Source organism: Lissotriton helveticus, chromosome 2_1 (assembly GCF_964261635.1).
Source record: "Lissotriton helveticus chromosome 2_1, aLisHel1.1, whole genome shotgun sequence".
Taxonomy (NCBI): domain Eukaryota; kingdom Metazoa; phylum Chordata; class Amphibia; order Caudata; family Salamandridae; genus Lissotriton; species Lissotriton helveticus.
The window spans coordinates 1,341,828,390-1,341,845,152 of NC_136059.1; the positions used below are offsets into that span (position 1 = coordinate 1,341,828,390).

The following is a 16,763-nucleotide window of genomic DNA, read 5'->3' on the forward strand; positions in this document are numbered from 1 at the left end:
ACATAAACATACATACAGAGATATGCACATATAAATATATACAATAAACAAAGAAGGAGTGCTCCAAATTCAAAAAAGATTTTTCAGTCCAATGCTGTAATCCCAAAATTCTTTATTTTCTGATTAATCCAATTTTTTCAGTTTTTTTCTTTGATCAACAGAACAAAATATCCAATTCTTGAGATGAAAATCATATATGATAACAGTCTACGCGTTTCATCCTAGAAGGACATCATCAGGGCTCCAACTTCATCAAGATCCTGTCATCCAAGTTCTGTACATCAGTTTTTCAATAACACTTATCGTTCTCTCTCTTCTCTATTGTATATATAGTTCAATCACTTTAGCCATTAGTTGGCTATATTCAATTCTCAGCGAAGTATATCCAGTTCCTAGTACTTGTGGAAAACAGTTGGGTTCCCAGCTTTGCCCAAAGCGCAATCCTTTCTTCAAAGTCTTGTTTCCAAAATCCCAATTAATATATGTTCATTCCAAATAACTCAGGAAACCTTCCTCACTATACTGTTATCAGTAAAAAGTGGACCCCGGACCCCCCCAACATCATGTCACTGGTTGGACCAACCATTGCCTCCACGGCCACCTGTCTAATCAATGCCTCATTTAATTTGGGCGTGGTACCTCCTGAGTGGAAAAGGATAATGGTCCGTGCACGGTTAAAAAACGTAACCTAGATCCTACTGATTAGACAACTACCAACCCATTTCTCTCCTGCCGGGTATTAGTAAGATAGCGGAGAAACACGCTAACCGCGCTCTATCGGCCTTTCTTGAAACTAATTGTGCCCTCCACTCCTCTCAAACGGCCTTCCACCCCAGCCAGGGGACGGAAACCGCCATACTATCAGTGGTGGAGGAAACAAGAAAAATTCTGGATGTAGGAGGAACAGCTGCAATTATCCTCCTCGACCTGAGCGCAGCATTTGACACGGTTAACCACCGTGTCCTGATTCACAGCCTTGGGAGGGCAGGAGTGCCTCTAGCATGGCTGCAGTCCTTAGTAGGGAGATCTTTCCAGGTCTTCGAAGACAATTATATCTCAAGGCCCATGCCATTAGGGTGCAGAGTCCCACAGGGATCCTCAATGGGCCCCACCCTTTTTAATGCCTATATGGCCCCACTGGCAGAAATAGTGTCTTCATTTGAGATCCACATGGAGACCTACGCTGACAACACTCAACTGGTCGTAGCACTGAGCCGCCCTAGCCAACAAGCTAAGGGTCTCCTCCCTTGCCTGGAAGAAGTAGTAAAGTGGTGCAAGTCGGGCCACGCCAAACAAAAACAGTTCCCATTTGTGGTTTATGGGGATAGGGTCCCTTACTGTACAACCTTCTCGTATTTGGGAGTCCTTTTAGATCATCGGCTCAATTGGGCTGCGCTTATAAAAAAAAAAAGGGTGAGGTCATAAGGGCAAATGCCGCAGGTTTTGCAGCAAAATTAGGTAATCGCCCCGTGGCAGCCATGCTAAAGATTTACCGTGCTAGATCTCTATCTATGGCTTGCTATGGGAGCGACCTTTGGGGATACACTAATCTTGATAGTTTCCAGGTTGTAGAAAATAATTTTCTAAAACAATTATTGAGTATCCCGAAGGGGTCTGCGAATCTATCAGTGCACGAGGAAACGGGCATGCCTTATTTATGTGACACCCTGGCCTTGCGCCCCCTTATCGTTTGGATAAAATGCTGGCTTAACAAGGATATTGGTCTTACACATGACCTTTTGAAAGAAGTTCTGAGTCTAGACTATAGGACCAATATTCCCTGGATTAAGTACTTGAAAAACAGTTTCAGTGAGCTGGGACGGCTGGACCTGTTTTTAAACCCTGAAGGAATTACTAGCCCGGATGTAGCGCCCGTGAAATGTTCCTTCTCCCAAATCAGGAAATTGGAAAGAGAGGAGAGGGAAATGCTGAAGGCAAGTGTAAGGTTACATCTGTTTTTAAAAACCACTATAGGCCTAGAACCATACTTAGAATGGCCTCTGCCAGCGTACGAGCGATTTTTACTAACCAGGTTCAGATTAAACCTGTTTCATCTTTTAATAGCAGTGCCAAGAGGCAGCCATAAGGGGACAGTGTTAGCATCCTGTGGTTGCGACAATAAGTCTCCACAGGATCTGCTACGCTTTACGTTCTTTTGTATTTACTATGAAATGCCTAGGGCTTATTATTTAAAACCGATTTTAAAAAAGTTAAATTTTGAACAAGTACGTCCCGCTCTCTTTTATCTGCAACTTTTAAAACCTGATTGTATCTCTTTTGTGGACGGCTTTTTGAAATGTGCAATGAATTACAGGAAAAGTCTAGATCTTTAAAAAAAATATATTTATCATGTTCTGTTGAATTCATGTATTTTAAAGCCCACTAATGATCCGCCCTTTTGTTGCCAATGTGAGCATCATTTTAACTTCACCTCTTTTTACCCAGTCTCTTTTATATATTTTGTACTGCTTCCCTGTGACTGTTTTGTCTTGCATGTAACTTTTATGGTTTTGCACAAAAGTAAACCGAATAAAGTTTATGAAATTGAATTGAATTGGATGAGTCTCTCCCACGTGAAACTCAATGGGGAAAAGACAGAACTCGTGATACTGGGCAACACATTGACCCCTTTCCAAAACCGTTATGTCCGTCTTCTATGGGATCATTGCCAACCCCCAAAACAGAGATAAAAAGCCTGAGAATTTGGTTGGACCAGAACCTCACCTTCAAAAGTCAGGTGAGAAAGATGGCCGCCTCATGCTATGGCCTTCTAAGAATTATTCGCAAAATCCTCCCTCTCCTACCCCCACTTGCAAAAAGACAAGTGACCCAGGCCTTGATTCTGTCCAGATTGGATTATGGCAATGCCCTTTATCCAGGTGCCCCTATGGAGGTTATTTCAAAGATACAGGTCACACAGAATTGTGTAGCAAGGTTGCTTACCGACCCAAACTATTGCTCAGCAAGACCAGCCCTCCGTTCTCTTTACTGGCTCCCAGTACAGCAGAGAATAAACTTCAAGGCTCTCTGCATAGCGCACAAGTCCCTGAACGATCACGGACCATTAATCACCAAGGCCATTATTCGTCCTCACAGGGCATGTAGGGCACTGCGTTCAAATGAACTCCATCTTTCGGTGATTTCCCAGGATCAAGAAGGCCACAAATGGTGGTAGGCTCTTCTCACTTAATGCTTCCAGACTATGGAATGCCCTCCCACTGAATCTACTGAGCGGACCCAACCATCTGAAATTCCGTAAACAGCTGAAGACCTGGCTGTTCATATAAGAGATCAAACCCCCCCCCGCCTTCCGCTCCGCGCACCGCTGGGATGCCTCCGGGTAGTTATGCACTATAAAAGTAACAATACAATACAATACGCAGCCAAGCATGGCGACACAGAGAAACTGACCTGGCCATGGCCCCACCTCACAGAGTCAGTGTTGTCCATGGCTGATCGAATAGAAAATTTTGCCAGCCCACGACCATCTTGGAATATTTGAGTCAGGTCAGCCTGAGGGCCTTACAGAAAAAAGGGAAGGAGGCGCCCAACCGAGTCCCAGAGGGGAAAAGTAGCCCACGCAAGCATGCAGGAGATGTTCAAGGACCGAAGGCCCGAGGCCGCTGGCGCAAACAGTTGTCTACCACATATCTCCAACCAGCGAGAGCCACTTGCAGGTGGAAGTAGCAGAGGAGAGGACGACCGCAGTGAAGCTGATGCTGCCTGGAAGAAAAGCCCTTGAGTCCTAGGATGTAGGGACAGGCAGGGCCATCTGGAGCCGGGCGATGACGATGTGTGATAGCACGTTCCACAGGGTCCCCCGAGGAAGGCCTCGCCCAGGTCCCCAGTTGAATGTTGTACAAGTGGCGCCAAACGGCAGCAAGGGATCTACATCCACGTTGCCCTGATGGAGCAGATCCAACAAGGGATGGGAAGGTAGAGAGACAGAGGGGGGCTGGAACTGTAAAATGTCAGCAGATTTGAGAACAACTCATGCAAACGCTGCACTAGCCTCCGTGTTCATTCTATGTGCCGCAGCAGATCATAATTAGGGGACGGTTGCAGGCTAACCTGCCCACCAAAAGCCAAAGGCCCTGCAGCCCAAGGATGTCCAAGGGCCTGCGGATGCTCCACATCAACATGTTCCTAAGAACGTGTCAGCAACACTGGGGAGTGTGAATCCCCAGTGGCCTCATCCACCATTAGCAAAGGAGAAGGAAAGGAAGTTGTCAACAAAGTCGAGATGGTGCAGCATCGACGTCGACAAAAGCCAAAGGAGACTCTGCTGACCGACGACGGACCGGCATTGACCCGACATCCACAGCGATGGGACACTGCGGTGTGGGATGGCGTAGACTCTGGACAAATGTCTTGCTGTGGCTGCATCAGACGTCATCGCAAGGAGCCCCACAGGGCTGTGCCCGTACGCTGAAGGTTGACTCCGGCCTGACGTTTGAATGGGAAGCCCCATCGGGCCGACTCCCGACGTCGCAGCGACTCTGAGACCAGAGTCAGGGTACTCGATCGGCGCCGAGGGCGAACCAGCTGGTGAGCTCCCAATCTGAGTCCCTACCATCTCTGTGGGGCCCGAAGGCATACCAGAGAGAGGGATCGACCCAAAGATGGCCTACAAAGCCTAGTAAGAGGCCTCCATCTGGGACCTAGTTACCCCAACACCAGGAAATGAGGGGTGGGCGGGGGGTTGACTTTTGCAGTCCGTGTCCTGTAAAGACCAGGAGCAGCGGGCACTGACATCACGACCACGTGAGTCCGATGGCCTCCGTGACTACTTCTTGTGCTTACTTGAGGAAGGCGAGCAACATCCTCAGGAACGACTCAGAGACCTGCACTGGACAGGAGCCCCTGCTCGAGACGGAGACCGGTGATGCTTGGAGTCAGATTGGGACATCAGGGTGGACAACAATTTCATCCTACATTCTTGCAGGGACTTCGGCTTCACCTTCCGACAGGTGTTGCACTCCTCGGGCTCGTGGTGCTCTATCAAGCACCACATACAAATCATGTGCGGATCTGTCGCAGACATCTGCCGCGTACAGGTCTCACACAATTTAAAGGCCGAAGGCATCGCATACTGTTCCCGGACGCGAAAAGGTGTCAGTAAGGCCTAAAACTAAAGCAGGCCAGAGGAACTGCTTCTCCTTGATCCGCATCGCAGGCGCGTAAAAGAAGCAAACTGACGTCAGCGCGCCGGGAGGGACTTATATGGCTCCACTGATGACATATTGGTGGATGACGTCAGGGCGGAGCCACGCAACGCTGCCCACCGGCGCGTAGAGGTACTGCTGAAATATCTCTGGATCCAGACTGGTGCCTGGGGGATAGTCTAAGTTAAGGAATATGCAGCTAGATGTCTCCATCAGATCTGTACTTTAGCGCAGAATTCACCTACAATATGTAAAACAGTGTAAGCACCAAACACCTTCAGTAAGCACTACAGACGTACACTATGATTGCCAACTCACATTATAAATCATTTAAAAGTCTCTTCTGCGACAGGCTACCTGTGCGTAGATATTGGGCTGCAAAAGACGGTAGTCTCACATGCTCAGCCCACGCAAGCATGTGCTCAAATGTACATTTGTAACCAGCCAAGAGCCTCTTACTATATCTGTGCAGCAGCGACCTTATCTTAAAAGGGGGACATTGGAGGTAAACACTCTCGGTCCATTTACCGTGAATTTACTGTGAGTGAGACTCAGGTAGTGAGGCTCACTCACAGTAAAAGGTCAAACAAATGGGTTATCAAAAGCAAAAAATCTAGGAGGTTACTTGGAATACACCCACGGTATTACAGGTGTGATTAAAGATGTGCTAAAGAAAATCATCATTTCTGAGGAAGTCAAATATGACTTTGAAAATAGAGATCTCTAACTGTGAAACTGAGTACTAAACATTCCTCCAATATTCAATAATGTTGTATAATGATCCATGACACAGAGTGATTGGGGTAAGTCCCAGAATTATCCCATGAGAAAATAATATGAACCAGTGTTGCATCTGGTAAAAACAAAAGAATCTTCCGTGGTATAATTATTTTTGGTTGTTATCTAAATTTCATAAGGTTGAAATGTATTAGTCTGGTGGTTGGTTTTGTGGAGCCCTAATGGGCTCCCTCGCGTTTTGACAGTCGGTTTCCCCACCTATTAGGTAGGTATTAAAACTTACCCAGACCCTTCAGATCTGAAATAGTGGATAGTGAATGCTTTTTTTCAGAGAAGGATCCGTGTGAATCCAAAGACATGAACATTGTAACACTGATTGGTCTTTACCATAAAACCGTCAACTGAACTCCAAGAGAACAATAGGGAAAGACTGTGGATGCAAAATACATGCCTGAATAGAGAAGGTATTTTCTCATCTTCTTGCACTTTGAGGCACGTTTTATATACACTCTCTAGTGTTGGCACCTATACAACTCATACTTACACTGCTCAACTGTACAACATAAGGAGTAGTATACGACTCCAAAGGTTGGACAAAGTTTCTAACCAAAATAATAAACTAAACACAGGCACATTTTTGTGCAAACATTAAGATGTAAAAAAAGAACCAACTAAGGTGGTTTGTATTACATGTGTTACAATACCGAGAAATACAACATTTTACTTTATACACAATCACACTCAGAGGCGCAACTAGAGCCAAATTTGGGGGGGGGGGGCTACTAAAAATTTGGTAGGGGGGCTGATTCTTCCAGCAATATGCAGAGTGGAGATGCAGGGGCTCTAAGAAAAGGTGAAACCACAACCAAGCCTCGTTAGCAAGTAAATGGTCTTTTAAAGACCTGTGAAGTACTCGGGTGCGGCTGTGAGTGCCCGGAAAGCTGTCTCAGCCGGGCTGACACTCACACGAGGGGGGCCTGGGCTAAAGCTCTTTGAGCCCAATGGGCGTTGCGCTTCTGATCACACTAGTATATATATATATAAATAAGGTAGGTGATAGACCTGTCAACTTTAGGGTGGATTTCCCACAAACCTTTGGTCTTTCTCTTCTAGTTTTTCTGACCTGGTTTTTGTTGACCTCTGGACTCTGTGCACTTTACCACTGTTAAACTGCAAGTGCTTTCTCCTCCAAACATGACAGAACATGGCTCAAACCTAACTGGCACATATAATTTACCTGTAAGTACCTATAAAGTGGTACTAAACGTACCCAGGGCCTGTAAATTAAGTGCTACTTGAATTTATCAGCAAACTAAGCAGAAATTTTCATTTTCCATTTATCCTACAAGTTTTGTTTTATCCATGGAAATTAAGAAAGCAGTAATATTGGATGAAGTGGTAAAAAAAACTCCACAGGGGACAAGCAGCAATGACAGTAAGTGCCCAGAGATCAGGGTTCGGTCAGAGAAAGAGCAGAGGGTGAGAGGCTAGGAATCTCTATTCATGTGTGCTGACAGTTACTTAAGCGGGACCTTAGAGCAAAGAGTTTATCACGGTGAGCGTGCCATGAAGGAGAAATAAAACAAAAATTCACTTTCCCGAACTTTGCATCGGTTGTAGTGAACGCTGTATCCCAGTACCCACGGAGAAGGAAGGGTTTCAAAGAATGTGTTATTCTCCGTTTCAAGACTCTCCTTTCGTGAAGTCTCACCAGTTGGTCCTCTCTTTTCCTTTTGCTGCATAGGGCTGCTGTGTATGATGATAATGTTCCATTAGGGACTTTAAATGAAAAAAAAGCCTTTGGAAAATATGTACTTTTTCATTTATTTTAGGCTTGGAAAATATCTACAGATTACTGGGCAGTACAAACTTATGCAGCAGCTTTATCCCCAGAGGTCTGCCCACCATGCCCACCCTAGTTGCCTCCCTGCGGATTCGTGGCTTGCGCTTTCAGCTCACTGTCAGGTGATCATCCCTTCCAATTAGCTTCTGATTGGGGTGGCAGGCATGGAATAAAGCAAGCAGGCTCTTTGAATTTCACATCAGACCCCGGAAATGGGGGATACAGCTACCGAGGCCAGATTTATTTCAAGCGGAGGATGAGTGGGTGCAAAAATAGAGGGACCCATATAGACTGGTCTCAGCACCTGGTTTTTGAAACTGTCAGTGTTTGAGCACCGGCAGGGCCCGGCCCACTCAAAGCCCTGGTGTTCTATCAAAAGATCAATGAAAGGGTGTGTACTAGATAATGTTATAACAGACTATAGCTAAAATTAACATTAAAATGTGTAAACAGGATAAACAGAAGTACTTAAAACAGAGCAGTTGCATTAATATAATTAACCATACAAAGCACATAAAACGCATTTTAATTAAGACAATTACATTCTTCCTATTCGTATCGTTAATTAAGCTCTCTTTGTTTGCATTGTTTTGAAATCATAACACTACGGCTTTTAATTTAAAGACACTGTGTCATGGGCCACTCACGTTTGCTTATTTTGGAAAAGGGATGTGGTGATGGACAGAGTTTCTGAATGATGCAGAATACTCTTACCAAGTCAATAGATCATGGTTTTAATCCATCACGTTTGCTTTCATTTGTGTGGAATGCTAGTATGAACAAATTATTTCTGCTTGAAACCAATAAAGATCCTTTCATTTTAATAACCTTTCAGCAGCTGCAGCCAACAGGTAGAGTGAAAACCCTACAATAATCCGAATTTCTATGGCTTTGAGACATTACTAGTAATAGGTATGTGACCCTTCTTAGCTAACAATACTGCTATGTCAGCGCAGGTTATACCCAGATGAGGTGCTTACCTTTTTCCACCGTTATCCGGGTCTAAACATGCCATTTTTTGCGTGTCAGTCAAAAAAGAAAGTTGTCAATTCATCTAGAAACAAACACAAAATGAAAATGTACTCAAAATACTCTTATAAAATAGCAGGGAAAGAACAAACTTTGTGTTTGTTAAATGATAATATTTTGGCAAACATTCAGGTAACATGTTTTGTAGTTAGGCAACACAATTCGAGTCAATGCTACCAAAAAAACACACTGCTTAATGTAGAAGTCATGGAGCTCATGCTTGCATTAATCCAATTATTTGGTTAACCTCTCCTCTACCACGGATACCCATACAGTATATCAAAGGTAATAATGATAACATATTCCTTGGTTAATTAAAACCATTGCAATTTAAAAAAAAACTATTGTAAAATTGTCTTGGATATAAAACATTGGAAATATAAACATTAATAACTATATCCAATTTATAACGTATCATTTTATATTGTCATTAGTAGTTCACCAGTGTTTAAACCACAGCCAGACTGAAGCACAATTAGCCAATATTAACAGAAACACAAACACTCATTGGCAATGCCAAGATGCCTGGCTTATTAATAATGAGAGTGCCCATTGATGGGCTAAGGCACTCAATAAGTCAACATGCATGCACTCTGTCACTCATCTTTGCTCTCATAAATACATTTATCAATCCACTGACTAGTTTCTGCATTCACCTTCAGAGAAAACTGCAGGAAAATGCACACAGACTCAACAGCATATGCAAAATAGATTAAAAAATACATGTATACAAAATAAATCATGCTGCACTCTAAACATCACGATATATGCTGCTTGCAATAATAAAACTAAACAAAGCAGAGGATGTCTGTCTTGGAGTGGTGTACATAATCTATCATTGTTTTGACGTTCCAGCATGGCTGCCACATTTAGATCCAACGTGTTGGCCATCTTGGAATGTTAAAGCATTGTTAAACTACGTCCAACAGCATTCCATAATAGCTTTCTGGTTTAGAGGAAGTGGCCATGTGGGTTGCAGTGCACTGCAGATAAATGAGTGCCAAATAAGTTTCCTGTTATCACTGCCTGGAGAGATATAGGGCCCGATGTAGGTAAATCCCATTTACCGATTTTGAAATACCGAATCCTACCGATTCGGTATTCAAAAATCGGTAAATGGGATGTAGGTCCCAACATCTGGATTCGTTACCGAATCCTTAACAATTCTTAAATTACCGATTTGGTAAATACCGAATCGGTAATGCCCATTCATTCCTATGGGCTTTGAAGCCCATAGGAATGATTAGGCATTACCGATTCGGTATTTACCGAATCGGTAATTAAAGAATTCACAAGGGTGCAGGGGGTGTCACTTTGACACCCTCTAGCACCCCCAAAACGGCCATGTGTGCAATGTGGCACACAGACATGCCCTAAGGGCACGTCTGTCTGTCACATGGCACATGTGTACATGCACAGATGTGCATGTACACAGGAATCGTTTTTTTACCATGGATTTGTATTCCATGGTAAAATACCGATTCTGTAAGCCATGTGCTGCCGGAACATAGGCTACCTACATTACATTTTCGGTAATTTTACCGAATCGTTATCATTACCGAATCGGTAAATATTACCGACTCGGTAAATTTACCGATTCGGTAATGATAACGAATCGGTAAAATTACCGAAAATGTGCCCCTACATCTCCATAGCCCTTTACCGATCGGAAACGGCCGAAAATCGGTATTTTCGGCCGATTCCGATCGGTAAAGGGCTACCTACATCGGGCCCATAGTCAAGTCAAGTCAATAATCCTTTATTCGGTGTTTAAAAAACACCATAAAAGTTCAGAATTATACAATTAAAATCATTAAAATCCAATTCATAAGCATCATATAGCACTGGGGATTCAGATGAAAGGGAAAGATTTAACATGGAAAATTCAATCAACACAACCCTCTTGTATTCCAGAGCCTTAAAGCAACTTTGATAAACTTCATCACACAAGTCAACGTGAGGGGATCATTAGCCCTTTGCAGAAATAGGAGGGCAACCTTAGCTTGTCGAAACTTGGCCTGTTTTAAAATACCTACTAAAAATCTATGTCTTGTAAATACATAAGATCTGCATAATAATACAAAATTAAGGGTGTCCTGCTGTGGTAAATAAATAAATAATACCCTATTTTTGACTAGACTTATAGCATAACAGATAGCTCAATAAAATAAGAGTCAAGATTCGAGGTAGTAGGAGTTTCTGCAGGTTTATTACAGCATAAGGACAGGATCAGGACGACCTGCATGGGAATAGGACAATAAGGCCCGGCAGCTGCCGGGGCTGGGTCTGGAATGAGCGCGCTAACATTTAATAACAAAACATTGACTTATATACATAGCGCAAACACATAGCATTACATTGCAGTAGGCGTAGCAGTGGGTAGAGCAGAAGGCGTGACGCGTAGCAGTCGCGAGAGATAACAGTAAAAAGAGGTGTAACTGGGAGTATACATAGACATGTGATGCAAACGTAACAGAATATGTCATGAATGGGCGGAAACATTGGAGGGGGCTACCTAAGGAGCCGGGACCTCTAACCTAATGGTGCGCGAAAACTAGTAATGACGTGTTACTAGGAGAAGCTGGGGGCTACGAACTCTGTGCTAAGAGCAGAGACTAGAGTCTGGAGGGTCGGAGCGACATGTACCTAAACCCTATCTGGTATCTAATGTTTAGGGAACATGTTGATATAAACTAGAAGTCATGAGGGGAGAGGCTAACCTGATTTCTAAGACTGGACCATGCATTATTCTATATGTAGTGCGTGAAGAATATTAAATGACCATTAAATACAGTATTTCTCTAACGTGGAGACGAGAAGGCTAGACAATGACGAAAACTATTGATGCAGTTCAGTAGCTTAGGAATGCAGAGGAGGAGGACTGAACTGATAGCAGGAACTATAACATACTTTTGGCAGACTCAGAGGCAGAGCCGGGGTGCACCGGGCACTGCAAGGCAGGAAGTGAGTGAAGGGTCGAGGATACAGGTGGGGGCTGTATCGCTCCTCAGCGAGGCTTTCAGGAGACAGGAGCTGAATCTGTGGTCCGGGCCCTTTTGAGGCCTGGAAACGGAGACTTTATAATTGAATAACGTGCACACTGAGAAACGTGGCAACATTACTTACATAGGCCTGATATTCGTAGTATTCACGAGGACTGGAAACTAACATACTAGAGGTGGACACAACTGTAATTGCGTCTTTAATCAGAAATGGGGAATAACATATGCATATTGATCATGCACACATAACATATGATGGATGAGGCGTAGGGACACAGAACATGGCAAAATTTACTTTTCCACATTCCCTCCTTGTCACTACGTTTCCATCAGGAAACATCAATATTCATGATACCGTCTATCATTTCATACAGTACCATTTGCTCGTCTCGAATTGTCTTGGAACGGGATTTAGAACAGGGCTTGGGACGGGGAATACAAGAGGTAGCACACATGCTGCAAATCGCAGGGCCACATTGTATACAGAGGCAGCAGCTAAATATGATCGCTACTGCAATACCTAAAAAGGACAGGACTTTCCAACCCCATGCGGAAATTACATTCCAGAACCAACCGGACCATGTCCAGGTGCCTGGATCTTGATGTAACAGATGGGCAATTTTATGGAGTCTGGTTATAGCTGAATAAACAGACGGCGCGTTATTTGGAATGAAAATGCAGCAACTAGATCCGATGACTCTACAGGCCCCGCCCCTATCGGCCAGTATGACGTCAAGGACGAGACGATTCTGGAGCACAACAATTCTCATAAAGGATTGCTCTTCGGTTAAGTTACCTAGAGCGGAGGCAGTCTCATCTACTACTGCTTCAAGGGTTCTTGTTAACCTACGAATGAGCTTACTATTTACAACTGTACCTAAATAAGGGAACACACCTTTATCAATATCAATGAATTGCTCTGCGGCGGTTTCAGTATAATCGACAATCGGGAGATTTCTCTTGTGTCTAGTGTGTACTAAGAAAGAATTCCTATGATAGTCAGGTGGGGCTAGAAAAACAGGTGGCAGTAGGAAAGCAATGTAACAGGTTCCCTCCCAATCGAGGGGCAGACGGACATATGCAGTTTGACCACAAATAAAATAAGAATGACGTGAAGCTTTGAAAATAGATTTCCTACCGTCACTATACTGGATAACAGTAGTACATTCACTATGACCTATATGTACAGAACCATAACTACGGACACATAATTCGCCTTTGACTGGTAGTACTGAAATAGCGGGTGAGTCTGGAGTAGTATCAGACTGAACATTCAGAACCATGAAATTCGACGAATAATTTCCTAAATTATATACTTCATTTTCTAGATCTAAACCTGTTCTGTGGGGGAGACCTTGCTTGTCTGGAAAACATGTACTGTTTAAGAAAAGACATATCTGTTGAGGATGACGTTAACGTGGACCATGCTCCACACGAACCATTGTGTGAGAATGGATAAGGAAAGAGTGGCAGAACTCCCTTCGGTGTCTGGAAAGGGGGGAGTCGACCACACACCCAACAATTAGTGGCATTGCTGGTCTGGTGTGAATAATGTAACATACGGATAAATGTGTTATTACGCATAGCGAGGCGGTATGAATATTCGTGAGGAGGCAGATCACTAAACGTGTGCTCTACTGTAGCATGAGCAGACATATTTACATGAGGAACTGAAAAACACAGATAGAAAGCATAGCTGGTGCAGGAAGCCATTATGCTGATGAATAATACGAAACTCAGAAAAACGATACATTTGATTGAACTTTGACTGACTCTCTCACTATGGGGGTCTATTTTATACATGTCAGAAACAGTCTAACCGTTTCACCTAGGGGAGGACTTATACAATCAAACTGGCTGACTTATTAGACCTGAGCTTTAACTTATACTCCGGTTGCGGAGTTTTCTCTAACAAGGGAGGGGTTGTAATAATGTCTTGTGCGGGACAGTCCTTTAAAACAATGTTCTGGCAGTCCTTTGAATCCTGGAAATCCTTGGAAATGTTTTTGAAGACTGGTTTCGATCCTTTGAAAAGTTTTACATGAGAAAGGTGGACCCACCCCTTCCTGCCTTCCAACTTGACGGCAGTACGGGTGGTCAAGAGGACCTGGCGTGGCTCCTTCCAACGTGGTTCCAGCGGACTTGATCTGTCGAAATTTCTGATCATCACAAGGGAGCCTGGAACGATCTCGTGCGGTGCCACCTCGGTATTGTCTGGAAATGCGGCGGCAACCTGTGAACGACATGAGTTGAGGGCAGACATCAAGGAAGCTAGGTAATCTGTCAGCATATTACATGAAACATCGGTAATACTTCGGGGTCTAGGAGTACCCCACATATTAGGGGGGCGGCCGAAAACGACCTCATACGGGGACAGACCTGATCTGGAATGTGCGACCATACGCATGTAAAACAGAGCGACTGGCAAAGCTACTAACCAGTCCACACCCTTGTCTTTACAGACTTTTGCAATGCGGATTTTCAGAGTCTGATTATGCCTTTCGACTAGTCCAGCTGCTTCTGGATGGCGTACACAATGGAACTTCCACTGGTACCCTAACAAAAGGGAAACATGTTTCATGAGTTCAGATGAGAATGGCTGACCGTTATCAGAATATACGACTCTAGGGAGTCCGTATCTAGGGAAGAATTCACGAACCAACTGCTTGGCAGTGGTCGCGGCTGTGTAATCTGGGACTGGATATGCTTCTGTCCATCTGGACAAAGCGCATACAACTACAAGGACATACTTGAAACCTCGACATCGCTCCATTTGAATATAATCCATCTGGAGGACCTCAAAAGGGTGGTCAGGGGGCTGGAAACCACCTTGTTCCACCGGGACACTTTTACCTGGATTAAACTGACAACATATCATACAGGTACGGACTTTCTGCTTAGCTGCAGCTCGTAAATGCTTGTTGAACCAAATGTTCTGGATACTGTCTAACATAGCTTTTTCTCCTAAATGTGCTGGACTATGTGCGGTATTGATAATGACTTGAACCATAGAATCGGGGAGAAACCATGTGGCTCTACCCTTCGTTAACCATCCTTGATCTGTCTGGACCCCTCCTTGTACAGACCATTTCTTGATTTCATCGGGAGTAGCATGTGACTGGATATCTATGACATCTTGAGTAGGGTCCTTAACTGTCATGCATGTAGTCAGATCTGGAGTATGTGTCTGATTAACTGGAATGTCTGGAGTCTGTGCTGTAAGCTTGGCTGTGCGGTCTGCTAGATCATTACCTTGAGAAATAATGTCTGTAACTTTCGTATGTGCTTTGCACTTCATGATAGCAATAGATGTCGGTAAATGTATGGCATCTAACAGGGCTTGAATAAGGAGACCATGCTGAATCTTGGTTCCATGAGAAGTCATGAAACCTCTCTCCTGCCAGAGCACTCCGAAGTCGTGTACAACTCCGAATGCGTAACGTGAATCTGTGTAAACATTAACCTTCAGGTTCTTGGCATGTATACAGGCTTGTGTCAGAGCGACTAGCTCTGCTGCTTGAGCGGACAGAGTATCAATACGGTGTGTTTCAATAACTTCAGTGTCAGTAGTCACTGCATACGCGGCGACTAGTTCTCCTGTACTAGTTCTCATACATGAACCATCCACATAAAGTGTCAGGTCAGGATCTGGTAACGGAATATCCGTCAGGTCTTGTCTTGGCTTCGTCGTAATGTTAACTACTTCCACACAATCATGTGGGTCTAGATTTGAATTAACTGATGGTAACAGTGTAGCGGGATTCAGAACGTTGCAGCGTCTGATTTCTATGTGTGGCTGGAACAGTGTCAATTCATAACCTGTTAAACGTGCAATTGTCAAGTGCTGAGTTTGTGTTCGGTTTAAAGGAACTTCTACTGAATGTGGGACCTGTACTGTCAGGGAATGTCCTAAAACTATAGAATCACTTTGTCTGATAGCTAGTGCTGTGGCTGCAACTGACTTGAGGCACGCAGGCAACGCCTGGGCGACTGGATCTAATGTGCTCGAAAAATAAGCACAGGGCTTGTATTGACCTGCTTGATCTTGTGTGAGAACAGATAATGCTGTACCTTTGCGTTCTGTAACGAAAAGTGTAAAAGGCTTACTGTAGTTCGGTGTAGCTAGAACTGGAGCTTGACATAGGGCTTTCTTTAACTCGTTGAAACTAAGTGTATGGTCAGATGTCCAAGGGAGGACAGTCGATACGGCTGCCTCCTGTGTCGTTAACTGTATCAGTGGCTTGGCTAGGAATGCATACTGGGGAATCCATTGTCTGCAATAAGAAGTAAGGCCGATAAAGGCACGTACCTCCTTCTGGGTTCTGGGCTGGGGAAGACTCGCTATTAACTGGATACGGTCGGGTGTCAACTGCCTACCCCTCTTGGACAGCAAGTGTCCTAAGTATACCACTTGCTGGACACAGAATTGAAGCTTCGAAGGTGACACCTTGTGCCCTATCTCGGCTAGAAAATACAGAACTGTAAGTGATGCTCGCTCGCAAGCACGTTCAGAACGGGCTGTGATCAGTAGATCATCGACATACTGGAGCAGGGCAGTGTCAGTTGGCATGTGAATGTTGTCTAGCTGTCTCTTGAGTGCTTGACTGTAAATACTAGGGCTTTCTGTGAAACCTTGAGGAGCGCGTGTAAACATATAGCTCCTTCCATTTAAACAGAATCCGAAAAGAAACTGGCTGTCTGGATGAATTGGAACACTAAAAAATGCATTCTTGAGGTCTATGACAGTGAAAAACATGGCTTCGGAATCAATGGCTGTTAACAGGGAAGAAATATCTGGGACAACTGGGTACTGAGGAATGATACATTTATTAAGCTCTCGTAAATCAATCACTAATCGATATACTGGGGGTGCATTTGGATCAGTACGTTTCATGACTGGAATGATCGGAGAATTACACACATTGGAGTCAGTTTCTACAACTACTCCTTGAGCCATGAGCTCGTCAATAATTTTGGATAAGGCTG

At 44.1% G+C, this 16,763-nt stretch overlaps 1 protein-coding gene across 5 annotated transcripts in view; it reads right to left on the minus strand.

Annotated features, from left to right (window-relative positions):
* Positions 1-16,763, minus strand: part of AFF1 (ALF transcription elongation factor 1) — a 1,572,806-nt gene that overhangs the window by 783,912 nt on the left and 772,131 nt on the right. For all 5 annotated transcript variants that reach the window (XM_078676276.1, XM_078676278.1, XM_078676273.1 and 2 more), the window contains one exon: positions 8,727-8,800. In XM_078676276.1, coding sequence (XP_078532402.1) covers positions 8,727-8,761 — 35 coding nt within the window. In that variant the 5' untranslated portion in view covers positions 8,762-8,800. The remainder of the gene's footprint in view (positions 1-8,726; positions 8,801-16,763) is intronic.